The sequence below is a fragment of the Perca fluviatilis genome, chromosome 3 (genome assembly GCF_010015445.1).
Source record: "Perca fluviatilis chromosome 3, GENO_Pfluv_1.0, whole genome shotgun sequence".
Taxonomy (NCBI): domain Eukaryota; kingdom Metazoa; phylum Chordata; class Actinopteri; order Perciformes; family Percidae; genus Perca; species Perca fluviatilis.
In genome coordinates, this window is record NC_053114.1 from 25780866 (window position 1) to 25801557 (window position 20692).

At 40.4% G+C, this 20692-nt stretch overlaps 1 protein-coding gene across 1 annotated transcript in view; it reads right to left on the reverse strand.

The window, feature by feature from the left end:
* Positions 1–20692, reverse strand: part of mical2a (microtubule associated monooxygenase, calponin and LIM domain containing 2a) — a 32533-nt gene that overhangs the window by 8584 nt on the left and 3257 nt on the right. The window contains exons 2-11 of the mRNA XM_039796132.1: positions 12502–12870; positions 7697–7904; positions 6847–6963; positions 5492–5593; positions 3603–3758; positions 3351–3451; positions 2427–2684; positions 2144–2259; positions 1827–1953; positions 1639–1700 (exon numbers count right to left, since the gene is read on the reverse strand). Of these exons, the coding sequence (XP_039652066.1) occupies positions 1639–1700; positions 1827–1953; positions 2144–2259; positions 2427–2684; positions 3351–3451; positions 3603–3758; positions 5492–5593; positions 6847–6963; positions 7697–7904; positions 12502–12762 (1508 nt within the window). The 5' untranslated portion in view covers positions 12763–12870. The remainder of the gene's footprint in view (positions 1–1638; positions 1701–1826; positions 1954–2143; positions 2260–2426; positions 2685–3350; positions 3452–3602; positions 3759–5491; positions 5594–6846; positions 6964–7696; positions 7905–12501; positions 12871–20692) is intronic.

The window sequence follows — 20692 nt, forward strand, 5'->3', positions numbered from 1 at the left end:
AGTAAAGTAGAGTAAAGAAGAGCAGAGCAGGGTAGAGTATAGTAGAGTAGATTAAAGAAGAGTAAAGTAGAGCAGAGCAGGGTAGAGTAGATTAAAGTAGAGTAAAGTAGAGCAGAGCAGGGTAGAGTAGAGTATAGTATAGTAGAGCAGGGTAGAATAGAGTATAGTATAGTAGAGTAGAGTAGGGTAGAGTAGAGCAGGGTAGAGTAGAGCAGGGTAGAGTAAAGAAGAGTAGAGTAAAGAAGAGTAGAGTAGAGTAGAGAAGGCAGGAAGAGAGAGACAGGCAGAGAGAGCAGGAAGAGCAGAGAATGGCAGAGAGAGAGGGTAGAGAGAGAAGGCAGAGCAGAGAGAGCAGGTAGGAGTAGAGAGGCAGAGCAGAGAAGGCAGACAGAGCAGGCAGAGCAGAGCAGACAGAACAGAGACAAAGACAGAGCAGAGCAGAGAGAAGGCAGAGAGAGCAGGAAGAGCAGAGCAGAGTAGAGCAAAGAAGAGAGGCAGTGAGAGAGCAGAGGCAGCAGGCAGCAGGAGCACGAGGCAGGAAAGGAACGGAGGATCATTGGACGCAGTCCAGTAGATGGAACCATCCCACCACACTGATACAGCTGGAGACCATGGAAATAAAAATGAGAAAGGAGTACACACACACACACACACAACGACAAAGATCACAACAAGAAGGAGCCAACACCATGTGATGAGAAAGACGACACACAGACAGAAGACCAGAAGGAGACACACAGGAGAATAACGAATGGAGACACCTGACAACACACACACAACTCAGAAAAGGCATGGAAAATAGAGAAGGAAAATGAGAATGAACTACAGGACCAGAGATAAGTCCTAAAATGGAACGAATCTCCAGATCAACACACAGAAAGGACCAACATTGGACCTCACACAAATAAATAAATACAGGTACAATAACAAGTATTTATTTCAGTTGAGTTGATAATCTCACTGACAAAAAAAAAAAAACCTTTTTAAAAAAAAAAAAAAAACACACAAACACAAGAAGGGTATAAGCAGAAGGAGGTGAACAGAGAACACATATAGATCAAAAGGAAGTACATAGCACAAATAAAGAAAAAAGGTACACAAAAGAAAGTAATACACATGGTACGCAAAGGTAAGATGGAGATAAGAAAAAAGATAATGGATGTAGGAAATAGTGGAAAGGAGGAGGAGACACTAGAGACCAAGGAAATGTAATCATCACATGATAAGCTAAAGCCAGTAAGCCTATGAACAATAGAACAGTACACAACAACATAATAAATAAAAATAAAGCTTGTAAGAAAACACCCCCCAAGTGTATCAAGAGGATATAATGTCACAAGCATGGACCAACACATGGCGTGCCAGTAAATAAGGCCATGACAGAAATGGAGGTGGCAGAGAATGGACATAAATAAAGGAACTGAAAGGAATAGGGATATAACGGAATGGATTAAATGTTTTTTCCCCAACTCCTCCCACCCCCCCCTTTTTCAAATCTTTTAAAACAGAAGAGTGGAAACCCTTATCAGTCAGTCAGATAACTACTCTAAAAACAAAAAAAAAGAAAATGGAAACTTGGAACTACACACCACAAAAAAAAAAAAAAAAAAAAACAACCCCCCCCCTGAAAAAAAAAACACAAAGAAGAAGCAGCTCAGAGAGCAGGACTTCAGCTCTCCGCTGACGTACAAGTGACGCACCTAAAACAGGAAGGAAAGGTAAAATGAATACAATAAAGACACTCAAGAAGTTGTGTTTATTTGTTAAAAAAACAGATGGACAGATGGTAAGAATCAGATTTTGTCAAAGTGGGTACTCCCTCTCACCTGGTGTGGCCTGACACAAGAGGAGTTGAGGTTGGGGTATCGAGTCCCAGGGTCAATGGTGTACTGGTCAAAGTTTTTGCCGATGTTTTCAGTTGTTGTCTGTGGAAGTAGCCTGTAAATACTCTCCCTATTGAAACACAAGTGCAAGACGGATGGTGTTATTTATATCACTTAACATGGCAGTGTTGAAACACAAAATATTCAACAGAAGAGTGTGTGAGATGTGTGTGTGTGAGAGTGTGTGTGTGTGTGTGAGTGTGAGTGTGAGTGTGAGTGTGAGTGTGAGTGTGTGTGTGTGTGTGTGTGTGTGTGTGTACCTCTCTGCCAGCACTTCCAAAGCCGTCCGACCCTGAGCCCAGCTCTTTACCATCCAGGCCGTGTCAAAGGCAGCCAGGAAGCCTCTGGCACAACCCGTTCCCATGGGCCAGAAGGGCTGCACATTCACAAAAATATGAATGTATGAATATAAATGTGTGTCAGTGAACACAAGGATTTGCTGTTACATGTTGTGTAACAGCTTCTCTTCCTTAACACCCGGCTACCTTCCTACACTCACCTGAACGGAGCTCACATAACTTGATACATCTTACTCTTCCTTACCTCTAACAGACTGTCGCCAACCAGTGCTACCAGCAGCTGGTGTCCAAATCTCTCTCTGACCAGAGCAGCGTTCTCGGAGGCGTACATGCTTGTGAAGTCAAACATTGCTACATCTGGCTGCCCGCAGTGGTTCATGGCAAAATCCAGCGTGGGAAGTTGGTAGTTGGTGCCAAAGTCAGCAGCCTCTCGGGCGTAGCACAGAAGAGCTTCCTGGTTGACATTCTCACTGCTCAGCAGCATCTGGGTGTCTATGTAATCCTGTTGAACAGAAGCACGACAGTCAGGAGAAGTTCACACAGAGTGAGCTTAAAAGACCAAGATTGTTTTCTTTATGATCTGTTCCCTTAGAGAGTTTTTTTTTTGTAATGTTGCACATAGAAGGATAATAAAAGCCCTACTCTATAACAAAATGCATAAGATAACAAAAATGATGACTACAGATTGTGGACATGATATACTGAAATGTATACAACTAGCCTGGTTCTAGACCTCTGAAGTGCGGAGATTCAGATAACATAATTAAATTAAACAAAATGGAAATTCAGTCTGATTATCAGGCTAGTATGCAGTCTAAACTGATGCAGTTATTGGCTGCCATGCTATTTATCTCCCAGCCAAAATGGTATAGGGTATAGGGTTGCAATTTAATCCAATAAACTGCAGCACAAAATGCTGTGTCATAATTTACAGTACTAGTTAATGCAACACCTCGCTAACAATAAATAAAAATAAAGTAGAGACAGTATTTAGGGATGTTGCATTTGATTGCATTATGTTGTACAATAGTTCATGATATTGATTTATTGTCCTCATGATAAAATAAGATAAAACTAAAATGAAAATTAGCAGTTTAAAGCACTTTTTCAAAAAGTGAAATACAGTGAAAAAGGACACAATGGATCCCTGAAGACATGTTCTGCTTACATTAATGACGACTCCCTTGTCCAGCAGGCTCTGTTTTTTGGCAGTCATGACAAAGTAATGCGTGTTGTCCTTGTAGTACACAATGTTCTCCAGATCGATACCTGCAACAAATAATATGGTTTTTTAAAGCACTAAATGGACATCAAATTGTTTTAGACATTTGTAGCGAGTGACTCAAACCCATCAATGTCTAATGCATCTTCATGTCAGCTAACACCACAGTGAGGCAGTTTGACTGAGCTTCTCTCCCACCTGTCTCCTCTTTGAGGTCAAGAAAGAACTTCTGGTTGAAGATGAAGGCAACGCCGCTGATCTCTTCTACTTTGGCCTCTGCAGTGGTGTTCCTGTTGATAAAGTTGGCTGTAATGGCGATCGCCAGCTTCCCCCTGAACTCCTTCCTTTTGAAACCTGGTAGAGAAAAAGACAAATAAAAGAATGACACAGAGAAACCTGGGGTGATCTTCCCAAGCAAACCTGTCTTATCGACTTGTCTGTTAAAACCAAAGGAAATCTAGCCTTTAACCATAATTACAAGGCAGTTATTTTAGGATAAGAGGCAGCTTACCAAGGTGAGCCTTTATATAGCCGGGGGAACAAAAGCCATGGATTGTAAGAAGCACCAGCATTTAATATGAAGTTAGATGCCTTTTTCTTAGTAACCTTTAGAAGTGCAAGTGTAGCAGTAAAAGTCTGAATGAAAAAAGTCTTTCATTTTTATTAAAGTAACACTATGTAACTTTTCCCGCTCCAGTCCCCCTACAGGTTGTCTCATTGGAACTACAGCTGCAGCTAAAAGTTACATAGTGTTGCTGGTTTAAGATTAAGCAGGATTTTTATTTTATTCATATCTTTGAGGAATTATGATTCAATGGATGCTACTATATGCAGTACTGAACCATAACAATTGTTCTTTTGACAACTGTCTATTTCAGATATTTTGAAAGACAAAACAGGGACACAGGAAACAAAATTTGAGGATTTCTCTCAATGTTAACTTTTTGTGTCCTGAACAAAACAAAACAAAACCCCAAGCAGACATCAAATAGAATAACACTAAGGTTCAACATTTTACTGGTACGTTTTTTTAAATGACATTTTCAAACCAGCAGGAATTCACCAAAAATGTCACTAATTCTAAAGCTGTAAGTGCAGTAAGTAAAAGAAAATGGATATGGTGCTTACTACAAAGTGATGTATGAGGCAGGGAAAGTACTTTCTGGGTGCAGAAGAAAAAACATCTCCTCCATAGTGTCACTGTTGAAGCCATGGAGGACCTTTTCGCCTCTATGTCTCTTTATTGCCATGCAGATCTGATTGCATTTAACTGTGTTACCGTAGCTAGGCCATTAAAGCAGCTCAAAAAGCAGGCTAACTGCAGGGGAAAATCATTTCCCCCAGGCATCATCATAATTGAAGAATGAGCTAAACATCTTTCCGACCCACAAAAAATGCCCTTTTTAGGAATAAGCATCTGATCCGAATTGGTTGTTAGATGACAGCATTTTTTAATACAGAGACCAAGAGAGAGAGAGAGAGAGAGAGAGAGAGTCCAATCGCATCAGCTGCTGCACCGAGTCCAAGCTCTGCTCTATTTATGTACAGTGTTTCGGGGTTTCACGTATAACCTTTTCCCACTGTCATACAAGTGTAAGTTTACAAAAGATGAGTTTCCTTTAGCTTCACAATGGAAATAATGCAGTATAAGTTATTTAAAGGTGAGAGTTCAGAAACACTGTTCAGTAAACAAAAGGTGTGCTGGGTTTTATCTCAGTCAAGTTAACTCTGACTTCTTGTTCCATGTGATGCTGTAAAGATTTTCACAATAATGTAAAACACCTAAACACGGACAAATACAAATACATTCACATACATGGCTGAGAAGTTGAAATGAAATATTTGCATTCTGTGAGCTTAACCGACATTTAACAGCATCAGAAAGTATTAAATAAACTCCAAGATGTTTCAAGAAACATGTCAATTTGAGAGTGACAGTAGGCTCTAACCCTGTGCTTTGATTGTTGCTGGTGGGAAAATATACATTCGGTTCACAGATTGTTACTTGCATGATCAGACAGAGGTAACCTTTATCGTACTTTGTGAAGTAGCTCAACTCAACTCCCTTTTGTTTGCCTTCTTCTCACCTTCCAGAGTATTCCTGCGTCCGTCGGCCCCCACCACGACATCAAACTCAAAGTTAGCCATGGGGTGATCAGCAGGTCGGATTGCAGCCCTCCATCCGAGCCCTGAGAGATGGAAACAAAGACAGAGAAAGAGTAAGACAGATGATATAAATCCTAGGACTATTCCCTTTGTGCTGTACGTCACAGAACAATCAGCACACAGAACGTAGAATGTCAAATGATAAAGATTTGTATTTTAGCTCAAGCACACTTCAACAGTGTCTCAGTCTAAGCATCTCTACATCCTGGACCATTATGCCACCTGCTTTGCTTTTCTAACATTTCTGCCTAACATTTCTAAATGTCTTAATCTGTTGCTTTTTTGTTGCTATGATGTCAGTAAAGTACAGAAAGATGTGACTTTTGATGTCCTGGTTTTAAAAGGAATGCTTAATAAAAGCCCACCAGATCTGGCCTGCAAACTTGATTAACAAACAAAACATTGTTTCAGATTTCAATATTAGTCATTTGAAGTACGCAGTGTGGGTGTTGCAGGAGTGTGAGACCAGCACAGCAACAGTTTGGCAGTTTGTTGTGTAATATCACCATGTGGAAAATGCATTCCATGATGTCAAGGGCAGAGCTAAGTTCGTCACAGCAGAACAGGAGGGATAAGTGTGTGTCTAAATTTAGGCAAGGCTCTAGTTGTTATCAGTGTATATATATATATATATTACAGCTAAGGAGACAACACCTGACAACAGCGTGTTAGTCATTTTCTTCTTGAGAGTCTATAGTCCAATGTCAAAAATATCATCACATGGGAGTAAAATATATTACCACTACATTTAGCTTTAAACAAAGAAAAGCAATGTGTATTCACTGGCATTAATGTGATAGTTGGGTGCTGTAAATATAGTAGGCATACATTTGAGCACCAACAGGGGAGTCAAGCAATATACTTAACCTCCTCTAACCTCATCTAAATATGATGAAAAACTAGATGAGTGCCAATGTTTGTCTCCTGTTTATTGGTGGCTGTCAAGGAAATTAAATACTGCAGTGATGAGAAGTCCCTTGCTGCCTCACCAGCCTTGAAGCAGAGCGCCAAACTCCAGAGTGGGGGAGCAAATACAGATCCTCCAGTAAACAACGCAGTATCTGTCTAACAAACCGATGCAGACTTATGACTATATCTAGCTTTACACATTATTCAACTTCTCAACCTCTTCCTCATCCTACTTCACGTCCCAGTTGTGTTGTTTCCAGCTGCTTAAATCTCCCCATCTTCCCAAAGCTTGCCGATCATAAAACAACTGTCAGTGGGTGAATATAAAAGCACTATTAATCTATTGTTTGGACGTGTGGATGGATACCATTATTTTCCTGATCCTCTGGAGGCTCCAACAGCTTGACAAACTCCACATTGATGTGAAACTCCACTGCAACAATCAGGGCGACCTTCAGTAGGACCAGCTGCAGCTTCTGAATGCCTAATAGACACAGACACACACATTAGTGTTTGCATACAGATGTAAAACACTGCCAGACTGTGTTTGTGTTCATGAGAGCAAGGCCTGAACTCCATTACTCTCCTGGATCTTTGATGAGGCTTTTTCTCTTGTTGATATATTATAAAGAATAAAAAAGATCAATGTGATATTAAAATAAATTACAGGGTCATTAAATTGTGTTTAATAATAACACATATCATTATTTTATCATTATGTCCTGCATAGTTTTTAAACTTTAGTAATTTTCTATATATATATATATATATACACATACACACAGTATATAATAATTAATATTGTGTACTCACATTGTTTTGTACTAATGTATTTTCTGTACAATTGTTATGTCCAGTGGACCATAAATGGAGCTGATTGACTCCAAAACCATTTGAAAGAGAACAAGAAGGATGAAGAAAGTAAATTTTGTGTGTATATATATATATATATATATATATATATATATATATATATATATATATATATATATATATAGATCTAAAATAAGTTAAAGATGAGACGTGATCCTAGAAAGTACTGTAAGACCATAATCTTTAACGCTACTACTGAATATACTGTGGACTGTACAATTTTAGGGTCCAACAAAATACTGTACATTTAACGAGAAGATCAATGTTTAGAGAGGCTAATAATATGTGATCACGGGTCAATGAAAAGCAAAAGCAGGCAGCTTGCTGTAAAGTTAGACACTCACTGATGTGGTCTATGGCCCCAGCGCAGAATTTGCCATAAAACTTTTTAGCCCCGAGGCCCCGCAGGTCATGAATGGTGTAGGGCCAAAGGTGCAGCACGTTGTTCCTGGAGAAGGAGTCTCTCTTCTCGATCACCACCACTTTGGCACCCATCAAAGCGAGCTCAATGGCTGTCCGCAAGCCGCAGGGGCCTCCCCCGATGATGAGGCACTAAATATGAGAGAATGACAAATTGACAAATTGACCTTATTACTTACACACGGCACAGAGGATTGAGCTACATCATGGAGACATCTATAATCACAGACGGCTAAGACTTTCCCTGCAGAAGAGGCTGGGATGAAAAATGGTTTATGTCCTATTTGTTTATTAACATAACAGGGAGCATTATGCCATATCATGACAGGAAGCAGCACTTCACTGCCCCACTGGAGCATTTAGAGGCTGAGTGTCTCATTCAAGGATCACTTCAGCAGGATAGACAATGACTCTGAGGCTCATTCCAGTCTTGAGATGACTTTTTCACATGCCACCATGTGTGTGTAAGGATTATTAGTAAAACATAAAGAGAGATTACACGTGCCTGAATCAGTGCATTTATCAGGAAATTGCCAAGAGGAATGTTTGCGAACATCTCGCCAAAACCATTAAAACAACCGTTACATATCTATGATGTTATTCATGCATGGGCCTCACCCAAAAATGCATGAAGTCAGTTCGTTGAGGTTACAGCGTCTGTCTGAGAATGTGTGGCTCAAACATGACATCACCCTCTTGAAAGATAGATGAAAGAACTGACGCATGTGTGCTGGCAAACTCAATCTTCTTTCCTTCTAAACACGTTAAGAGGCATTATAGAGAATTGTGTAGCGAGAGATGTGTGTGCGTCTTTATATTTGAGTGAGATTTAATCCACAACCAAACCACTTCTGAAGGTTGCCCCTGCTGTGCTTAACAAGGTGGACAGTCCCCTGTGTCGATAGCCTCACCAAATTAGCGCTGAAAATATCTTTTATTTCACCTTCCCAGGAAAGACTTTCATCCAACGGCACAAAGAGCTTCCACTCTGCCAGACCTCTAAATCACACCAGCATGCAGACAGGGGTTTGCAACGTATTTGAACAGGAGGACTCACTTCCTGCCATCCTGTGTGTCCACCAATAAGATAACACAAAGTGAGGATAGTGCGATTAGGCGCCACCCGTCCATATCAGTTCTGCGAGACAATCAGCCAGGGTGCTGTTTACAGAGTACCCAATGCCAGCTTATTCCCAAAATCATACCCTAAATGGCTCTCTGCTCCTGCACCAAAAACAAGATGATTGGGGCTTTAGTCATTCCACATTCTCCCTCTGGAAGTGTGTGGTTAAACTTTGGGGTGGGTTCACAGGGGATGTGGGTGATGAGGAACACAGTGTGTCATCATGTGTTGCCTGAGGTTATCAGGATGAGGTATTCTCAGGTGTGAAGCACACACACAGGTGGTGGAAGCGCTGCCTGGACACGCCTGCCTGCTGGCTATGTTGTTTTGTTTTCCTCTCAACAAAGGGTTTGGAGTAAGTGCATTTACTCAACAAGAGACAGAGATGGAAGGATGCTGAAAATGTAATTTATGTGCACAGTACCAATGCAGTTTATTCAGATGTACGTTCACAATGTGCACATTTTTATCTAAACTCATGTAACCGTTCTCATCTGTCTATCAGCCGTTAGCAGTAACAGGCTGTTTGTTTTAGCCCGTTTCCATTCGCTGATGTATTTTTCCAGATATGAGGCTTTTCCTGACGGCTTGCTTGCTCCACATCTGTTGAGTCAGGACACACACGCTTCCTTTCAGCTTCCCACTCCTGACCTCGCTCTCATCCCAGCTCCACCTCGCCCTGGTCACATTTGTCCCCTGCCTTATTAATGAACTCTGTCAGTCAGAGTAGCACGGTTTACTTTTTCATCGCAGCAGAAAGTGTGGCTTACTAACAAGGAGCACTTTTTAATCACAGCTTCTTGATTTAAATGCTTCTGTCCCCAGAGCCCAAGATGACGTCTTTATATTGCTTGTTTTGGTTGACCAACAGTAAAAAAAACAGATATATTTAGTTTTCAATCATGTTCAACAAAGTCAAGCAAATATTCACACTTGAGAGGCATACATATTATTTAAATGATAAATCAATTTAATTATTTTTAATTTTTTGCCAATCAACTCATTGTTTCATTGACTAATTATTTCAGCTCTCCAGGGGACATAAACAATATCATCCCCAACCTAAAACTGTCAAACTGCGTGACTGCAAGGGCTGTTTGACAAAACAGCTGTGTACAACATACTGAATCTGGGGCTCAACACGATGGAGGTGAAAGTCACTCAATTTTAAATGAGACTATATATATTGAATGCACTTTTTCTGTTGAGTCAAGATGTGTTACAGTTTTAGGGTTAAAAGCGCACTGCGTGTCACAGAGCTCTGATGAAGTGTGCTGAGAATGATTCACACATCATAAATTATAAAAATAGAACAATTTGCAATTTCTTTGTTTACAGTGAAACTTTATGGAGAAAGAAACACACTGTTGTTACATGTCGGTGTCACAGCAGGCAGCTGTGTCAGGCCAGAAAACACGAATGGCATCACATCCTTTAAAGATTGCTGCTACAGCGGGAATATGAGCACGAGGCGCCGAGTGATATCATATCTGTCACTCACTGTTAAAAAGCCGAGTTGTCATTAAACCATGAGTCGTCACCTTGTGATTCTCCCAGGGAGAGGAGAAATTAGCGATTGAGTACAAGCAAAACTCCCGCCCTGTGAGTGATTAAAACAGGCTTCATACTGCACTGATGCTTCACATCTGTGGAAATTAATAAGCAACTTTTTCTTTTTTTTTTTAGAAGAAGAAAAAGGCAATGTCATAAATTCACAATATGTTAGTGTTTCAATAAGGCACACAATCCACTGTTTGTTAATCTGGTTTACTACTCTGGTCCCACTAAAGTAGTTAGTACAGTGCCACTTTTTATTTTACAACACAACGCTGTGGATTGTCAAAATTACTAAATCTGACCTAAAACGTTTGGCTCAGAAGTTTAAGAGAGTTACACTTTCTTTAAACATTTAACTTCTTTCTTCTGACCTATTTTGGTGTTGGCTTAAATCAGACAGAACCTGTAAAACTGAGCTCACGCTGAAGCATTTAAAAAAAACACACTTTAATAACAATCTGGGCCTGACTAGGAAGAGCCTATAAAGAGCAGAGCACACCCTCAGAACAATTGGGGCCAAATAATCATAGACGCTGAGTGATGCTGTCTGTTTCTCGGCACAATAAAAACACTCTTTCAAGCTGGAGGCAGCTGATGCCTGAAAGGTAATCACATCCCTACAGGTTTTCCTACTTTCCCTCATCACCTTTACTGCCAAGTCCCCCCACCCACCCCCACACAACCCTGACATGATATCTTTGTCCCCATTGCAGCTATCTCTTGATAATTCAACTCAGTAGCTCTTCAATAGCTCTCTTCTTACATGTGTTTAAGGAAGATGTCTTTTGTCTGTTATTTGCTCTCTGAATGTGATTGGCTGTTTGTGTTATTTGGCTGCAGGGTTAGATGAAGCAGTGAACAGCTGTCAGGGTGTTTTTCTTTGTGTCTTTATGAAATTCTGTGTCATGTTTCATTTGAACATCTGTTGCTTGCTGTGTTTTAGGTACAGTGTGTATGTTTCTTAGCTTAGATGTATAGCATTGTTTACTGTTTGTATGGCTAAATATATACATGATGGGTCAGTGAAGCATTTGTCTATGACATAATGTAACATGATTGTTTGTATTTCATTCTGTACAGCTTTGTCTTGTAGCACCTGTCTGAGAGGGACAGATCGGGAGCAAAGCAAATGTATATCTCTTTAATTTCCTGTCCTGTGTGTTGGGAGCTGTTGTGGTGAAAGAGTGAGTGTTACTGTAGTTGCTGGCCTGTGTCTGGTAAAAGTGCTATAGCACTCTGTTAGTGCCTGAGGTAAGGTCACTAAGACACAAAACATCAACTTTAATGATGAATAAACAAAACCTTATGATATTTGTCGACCTTTTTAGGATACACGTACCCATGGCCGGCATACAACACATTTTTAGTTTTCAGCACATTAACTTGGACAAACATGATTGAGATAGATAACCTATCACAGTGAGTGTTTAGTCCGTTTATTATTGTGATGTTACTGCAGTTCACACAACATCTCAACAATCTCAAAGCGTAGCTGATAAATTTGAAAATGTATACTAGCGTAATAGTCAAGATTTGAGAGTTGGATGCATTTACAAGCTAAAGAATATTTGTCAAGCAAATCAGGACATTGTGAAAAGGATGATGTGTGTTGTTTCTTCTATTAATGAGGGCTGCTGTTAGGCAGGCGACTCCAAAGTCTGGGATAGTGGAGGATCCTTGAATGCAGCATCAAGGAGACCTTTTAAATCAGCTAGGTGACCACACAAAAATAACATAACTTTGGCAAAACAGTGCACATTTAGTCCATGTGAACTGAAACAAATCAGCTAACTAACACCATGCTGAAATTACTTTCGTACCAAACCGAAAAGAAAAGGATGCCTGCCTGGAAAGTAGGAAATTAATCAAAAAAATGTATGGTATACCTTTTATAAATGTATTGTGCAAAACATGTCAAAATCATATAGAAGATGCTTACATTTACATATACCTTCCTCTCTATCCTTTGTAAATTCATCATCTTAATCTCTAGCCTCGGATTGGTAAATATTTTTGTGGTGCAGCTGTACAAAGATTTTTTAAACTTACCTTGGTGCCCACACAGGCTTGACCTTTCTTGTACTCCTTATGGGACATCCTTTTGTCTAGCTTAGTCCATAGTGCTTTGGCCTTCCAGGACGTGGCCTTCGCCTTCAGTCTGCTGTAAAAGGTGTCATTCTCCGCAGGGTCGAGGTCCAGCCTCCTACAGAGGACATTGAAGGCCTGAAGGGCTCCCTTGCAGGTCGAGGCCTGGACGAAGTTCTCAAACAGCTTTCCCACATTATCCCTCTCCTCCTCTGTCTCTCCCATCCTCCCCGCTGCAGTAGATTGTTTGGTGTGCTGAGGCTCCTGCTTACTTCAGCAGTCTCTGCCAGATGTGGCTACACCCTCAACTTGGCCCGCACCGTCATGCCCAGTCTGCGGAGGAAAGACACATAAGAGTCTGATGTCATCTCATGGCAGAAAGAAAATCTCTCAGATTGCTTTAGCAAGCTGACGTTTTTCCATATTGGCCTGATAAAAAGGACATGTTTCATCATTATTTTATTTAAATGGTTTATAGATTAGAATGTTAAAGTCATTTAAGTTAGGTTGACAACACAGCTTTTATCTTCTCCATGACGTAAGCTTGCATTACCGAATTATGAAAAGGGCTCAGTACCAGCCCTCGTTAAGAAGTCCATGTCTAAGTAAACATGCAGTTAGCTGACACCCACATTGACGAGATAACATTTCAAGTAGAGACAAGGAGATACATACTGGGGAGAAAAAAATCAAGCAAGAAAGTAAAATGAGCCAGTCACTCTTCGTCAGACAGCTGTCGAGCATATTCACGACTTGTGCTTTATAGAGACATAACCCTGTGAGCCTATAAAAAAGGAGTTGGTTGTGGTTCTTGATTACTTATTGCTTCAACAGAGAACCAAACTTTTCCACGGCTTCAGGGTTCAGTAACAGAACAAAACCGGTGAAGTTTCAACGTGAGGTATCCACCATGGTCAAATAATCAAAACCATAAACGTATTGGTACAATATATCGTGACTTTGCTAAAACTGTAGCATTGATTGGTTGGATTTAGGCTAAATATTTTTGTAGTAGAGTCTTACATTGTAGGTAATATATATTTTGTATCATTAAAGGTGCAGTAGGTAAAACTTATAAAACTAACTTTCTGTCATATTTGCTGAAACTGACCATATGTTCCAGTAGAACTACATGAAGCAGGTAATTTAAAAAAAAAATCTAGTGCGATTTGCAAAAATCCACAGCTCCCTGTTCAGATGCACCAATCATGGCTGGGGGTGGGGGTCTAACTGTGTCAATCATTCATTCATTCTCCCTTGTGGAGGGAGGGGCTTAGGAGAACATTTTGGGCTTTAGCAGAAAGGGGGGAGGGACTGAGAAGTTGTTGATGTTAACATTTTTTGGCTAAGTCCTGGATCTTTCCAATCCTACCTACAGCACCTTTAAGTCCTCCATATATTAGTATAAACTTTCTTAATTGCAATGGAGGCTAATGTAATGGCTCCAAGAAATCAAACATTTTATATAAATAACCTGTCTACTGTACTGTATATATTGTCTTTAAAATGGGTAAAACGTGGTTTTCCTATTATTGCAACCTGCAAGGAATGCAAACCTTTCATTCCTGGTGCACGGCACTAACAATGGAGGAGTAGACCGGAAAAGTATTTGTGGTATTTTTCATTCCAGCTGAAAACCAAACAATGTTTTCAGCAGTAAAAAGAGAGGACTTTGACACACATTGATTGGCTTTGATTGGGTATGCATGCTTAATAGTCCACCTTCTATATTCAGTATGCTTACATATGAGCCTGCGTGTGAAAGACACTTACTAAAACATACGCTCGTGTCAGAATAGAGCTGTACTGACAGAATTAAATACAGTGTAGTTTTCTCTTGCCTCCAATCAACCATCAAGCATTTTGAAAACCATGCCAGAACTCAACATCAAAGCAAAATGTGGAAATTTTCTGCATTAAGCATGTGTGTGTGCTTACTTGGGTGGAGACCACAGCTTCTGTGAGTTTTGGGGAGAAGTCTGCCTTTGATATTTTAATGTCCCATGGAGTGGGGTGGGCAGGGTTAGAAGAGAGGTCAGGCTAACAGCCCCCCCACAGTAATCCACTATTACTGTCACACCCCACCCCAGGGCCTCAGGTGGTAGTGTGACCGTGCCAGTGAGCTCTATTCTGGGACAATACACCAACACAATGCAAAAGTTAGTCGTTATACTCGACCATCGACCATTCAGCCTTGGGCCACAACATGTTTGTTTGCGATTTGAATGCGGTGAGATTTTGAATGTTGCTCCTACAGCAACAGTGTTTGTCCCCATGCTACAATTAGCATACTCATTTGCACAATATCCTGTTTAGCTGTGTGTTTGTATCCTGTTTTCAGAGAAATATTCAGGCAGAAAAAGGAACACCGACCAGGCCGTAGAAATACTGTACACCCAGGTGACCCTCAGTTTGCTTAATACACCTTTGTAGCTTCAAAAAGCCCATCCTGTGGGTCGATACCGTGGACCCCCAAGGCCTTTAACAGCAAACATTCAGCTTCAAACTCAGAGAGCTGACATTCCTTTGCCACGTGCATAGAAAAGCCCTGAACTGCTCCATCAGCATGAGTCCTAAACTCTGCTAGCCCTCTCACTGGCTTCACTAGCCTTTTAGTCACAGGACCACCTCCATAGTTTTTGGGGGGAATTTACTCTCTGATTGTCATTGAGTGACGAGCGATGACTGAGACAGGCATGATATATGATGCAGGTGCTTTAATCTTTCATGCATGGCAGCAGACTGTGATGGGAAAATTGCTGTGTATTGTAGCATGTGGTATGTGGATTGTTTGGGGCCTACATAATATCTTCTATAAAGCCTCTCTGGAGTCATGTCTTTTGACAGTTGAGTTTAAAATAAGTTTGTGTGAGGTAGTGACATGTACATTTCTGCCAGAAAAAGGATAACATTGTGCAAACATTACATTTGCACTTACATTTTCATAACTGCTGTTTGTGGCTGTCTTTTCACAAGAACAGCTACTAATACTTTTATGTTGACATAATTTTATTCTAAACGTTGGCCAGCATTCAATAATCTCTTGAGCCTTTGTTGAAAAGTTCAAACAAAGACACGTTGACTGCACTTGCTTTCACATTTCAGTCCAAGTAAAGTGGTGAAAAAGGCACAACTATTGGAACCATCTGTTGTACGAGTCTGCGAGGACTAATGAAAAGGTACCACTTACTCTGTCTTCATAGCCTAGTTAATGCTCAACACTCAAGCTGCATTGTCTCCGGCGGAGGCCAATGACTTCACCATCTTAGTCTGACAGAATGGAAAGTCACTTGTGGGCAGACAGAACAAACCCACAGAAAGGCTGTAAAAATACAACTAATGACAGATGAAGAGGAAAGAATACACACACACACACACACACACACACACACACACACACACACACACACACACACACACACACACACACACACACACACACACACACACACACACACACACACACACACACACCATATAATGCTTAAGAGGATCGCAGAATTTCATAGCGAGCAGGTTTTAAGTCTCCTGTCTGTTTAGAAAATTATCTGATTGAGTGAAACCGCCTGCGGCTAGTTGAGAAAGTGAAGGGCCATGATTAACTTCTTTGTAAGCAGTGAGGAACTTATACAGTGATATATATAGTTTATCTGTTTTATTTAACAACTTAAGCACTTCTATCTCCGGATACTTATGTATAATTTTACCATTGTTCATGTAATTACTGTACTGTGACACATTGCCCAAAGAGATCGAGTGCATAGAAATAAAAGCACTGCTGTGTGTCTGAGAGACATGGAAAGCTATCAGTTTCTAGTATGATAGAGGGGGAATGTTAGGAATGTGAAAACTTTATCTTACACCTGGACGGCAATATCAAAAACATGCACATACACACTTTTATACACTCACATATCCTCCCACATTCCTGCAAAACATACTTATACACATACACACTTTTTTGGATATTTAACAGTTTATTTTTCATACACTAATGAAACTCGTTATTGGTGGTCTAAAACATGGATGGCCAGACAAGGAACAACCAAGTCAATTTCAAGTCTCATAGGACAAAGCTGGCTTTATTCTACATTTTGCATATAGTCAACAAATCCCATGAAAACCCACAATGTGTGACTTTCTAAATTCCCAAAACACTGAAATCTTTAAAAATGGGTCAGAAACATTTTTTTTTTAAAGCTAAATAATTAACAGCTGGGCAACATAGTTTTAGGCTGAAGTTACTCAAACAGAATAAATAGTACATTTGTTGGGGACTATATTTCACAGCAGATTAATACACAATTAAACACAATTAGCCTGACAAGCCAGACCCACATCAAGATGTTGGGTCTGGGAACTCACCATTGACAGGGCTCAATCCGAGGGGCGGGATAAATGGTTGTCTTTCAATTCCCTCTGCTCGTAAAAGGATAGCGCTACAACCAGGCAGAGCAACGAAGAAAGTAGCGAAGCTAGTTGATAGATTAAACTTTAAACTCCGAACACATCTTCCTTTTTTAAGAAGGACTTCAGTGCCGTTCTCTGATCTTTTCTCAAAGAAAAGCTTAACTCCAAGTCTTCCAGAAGACCGCTGTCCCAGCAGCAGCAGCCGTAAGCCCGCCCACCGACTCTATACACGATGTGATTGGCCTGACCAGAGTTTGGTTTTTCCAGCTCGCAAGCCAACGGAGAGTGCCTAGACCCCCCTGGCTGCAAAATAAATTTGCTGCCACTAGGGTGCGTCTAGATTTCGAGGCTAGAGGTTCATGGCAGAGAGGAATAAAATATATCAGGCTTTGGCTACACAGGTCATACTTGTTAGTAAGATCAATCATGGTTGGTTTTTGTCTTTTCATTGGATTATCCCCAAATAATAATTTACTATGTAAAGTATATAAACACCCCAAAAGTGACCATGTGTTTGCCACAGCTACTTGCAATAGCCAGTCCTACTCATAACATGGTATGACTCTGGCAATGACAAAACTGTAAAGACACTGACCCAAGTGTCCAACTAGTGACAGAATGTCTTCAGTTGTTTTTGCAGAGCACATAGCTTCAGGCTATCAGAATACAAAAGGAAGCTGACAACACAAGGAAAACATTGGAAGTGCTGGGAAATGCACATACTGTAGTGTAGCCAGCCAGCAACAGTAATTACAGACTGGACTGAAGAAAACCAGGAAGGAACCCTCTGTAGGTCCGATAAGCGGGCAGTGTGCCTCAGAAAACAGTGCACTCATGTGGACTGCCCTTCAACAGGCCCCAGAGCTCCACAGTATTATCTCAGCTCTCTGAAATCTGGCTGCGTGTTCAGGCAGCAGTGCCAAAACAAAAGAAGATCTGTCACGAGCAAGGTAGAATCACTGGCTGGATGCAGTAAATGTCAGTCAACTTCAGAGAAAAAACACCTTCATCAACAGGAGCAGGCTTGTGAAGCTTCAGGGCTGCTGTCTGCAGGCCCGTCTGGCCCCCAAGGTGTGTACGCCACATGGCTCCTTAAGAGAATGATTTATCTGGACACACTGAGTACAGACTAAAGCCTGCCCAGCTACTGACACAAACAATTCACTTGAAGAATTATTTTGACCCTACCTACACATTCTCATCTCAGAAAAATAATTTGTCTACTGAATTTGTTATAATTTACAGCAAGTGTGTCCAATGTTTGAAAATACAGAGATATGGCCAAAGAAAACTAGTGAACGTGGATCCTCCTAAGCGTCAAAAAAGTAGTAAATAAAAATCACAAGGCGAAGATAAGCTGCACTAAGGACTGGCACTAAGGTTCAAAGATCAGTGGGCGTCTTGCATTCATCATTCATATCACAGGGGGGCACAGTGCAGGTTTAGATGGCGGTATTACTGGAATAACTGGCAGGAATAGCAGATTCTGTAAGCCAACAAAAGTCAGGCTCAGAATAGACAAGCATCATGTTGCAGAAAAAAACAGCACATGACATGAAAAGATCAACAGGGCCATAGACCCTATCAACAAGACACTCTGAACTAGATTACCTCAGATGAAAACAGAAAGGTTCAAAGTTCAAATAGCAATAAATCAATAACAGCAAAGTGTTCAGGGTTTACCAGTGTTAAACCGTAGCAGGGCCTGGTAGCAACACAGGGTTACATAGACTGCAACTCGAGGAGTGTTTTGGTAGTGAAACTGAATCATGGTGATACACTAAAAAATGAAAATGTAGTAGTGTGGATGTAGCCTGAGAAAAAGATACAATGCGCCTTATTCTACATTTCAAAGAGCTCTGAGTGCTTCGACAAGTGCGTGAGAATCCCTCAGACGCCTACCATCCAAACTCTTCCTGTGGAGTGTGTCTGGTTTCCTGTCCATGTCAAAGCTCGGAGGAGAGCTGCCTCTGTGTTTTTAAAGCATGACTAAGATATGTTGGAACGGGTTCACGATATCCTGGGGTGACTTTAACACAGCAAAGTCTCCTTTAGGTCTCCTTCAGTGGCTTCATCTTTAGGTGTGCTATATGTCCCAGCATTTCTTGCAACGTAGCAACAGCTTTTTAGAAAGCAGAAATAATGTGTTTTTGCTTTTTAATACAGCCATTTAAGGACTAGCAGGCCACAGGGAACAACATGCCCCACCTATCTCTGATAGTTCCTATCTTTTTTTGTGTGGCTGATGCCTGGACACACGTGTTCGTTTTCATGCCGTGGAACAAGGAAGGAAACATATTGCAGAGAGGAAGGAGAAAGTTTACATCACCTCCCTGTCAATAATGAGCACAAGCTTCCACTCACAGTTACTTCATCGGCTAGGTTTTCATCCACAGCATGATGTCCTCAAATAGCTTTATTACTCTGATGTATTTACGGATTCAATCACTTTTCTCAGTCGCTTTGGTACATTTCTCTAATCATTCTTAACATTTGCAAACCAATAAGTCGATTTCTCAAAACAATTATTACAAACAGCACCACACAATGGATGACCTGCAAAAGCCTTTACCTTGCTCAAAATCTCTAGTCCATTCCTCAAAAGTAAATCGTTATGTCGATTAACATGTCAGTGCCATCAGAATGGCAAGTCCTTGTGTCATTGTTCGCAAAGAAGATGCTTAGTTTTGTCAAAAAGCTTAGTGGTGTTGTCAATATAAAAATTGTACTCTTTAGGTATTTTCTGATATAGACTATGGCTACATTTTTGATGACAATGATTGAAAATGTACAAGAACGCACTTTTTCTGTATGGAATTCATACAGTTCAACAGTAGAAAGTCACACATTCCTTTATGTGAGATTAGGATTGTAAGAGATTGGACAGGATTCCCATTTATGTTTTTATTTTTGGTTTTTCAACAAATTACAGTGTCATTGCGATTCAGAAAGAAAAACACAAAACTACAGTATGTGTTGTGCTCTATGCTTGCCAATTGAAGGTTAATTTGGTGCACCTCCAAGCTATTTTACATAGACGTTGATCTGGTTGATCATTGGTTGATCTAATTTTTCACACAATCCCCTTCATTAATGGAAGTCAAGATTCACCTGAGAGCAATTAATAAATTCTGGACAAATTCACAACAACAATCTGTAAGAACAATTGGAATGTCCTTCATGGAAAACTTGCTTGACCGATTATGACAATGAGTTCAACCATTTTGCATTTAAAGACGATTCGGGGGTAAGAGAATTTAACAGACATCAAGTATATTATATTTTGATCAACATGACATAAGCAACTGGTTCATGTAAAAAACAGCAGACAGTTTTACATGATCAATTGCATGCATGTACAAAAGCAATTGCAATTTGACCAAAACAATGATAAATTGCTTTTATCTTGTGCACAAGTGACTAGATCATGTGAAGGTTGAACACGCAGTTTTGAGAGTGTCAATTGTGATCTGAGAAATGTATCAAAGCAACGGAGAAAAACTGTAATCATTGAGTTATTCATTTAATTGTTTGATCTATGTATCTCTATTCTTGTTTGTGAAACTAAAATGTGAAATGGATAGTCTGGATCTTTTGAAGCAGGGTTGTATGAGGTCAGTTTAAGTGTATGCTTTAAATGTGTAAGTGTATATTTAAAATATTTTCACCCCTTTACTTCGCCATCAGACAGCACTTTCCAATGTTATCTATGCTCTCTTCAAAGCCACCAGACTCCTTTGAGAAA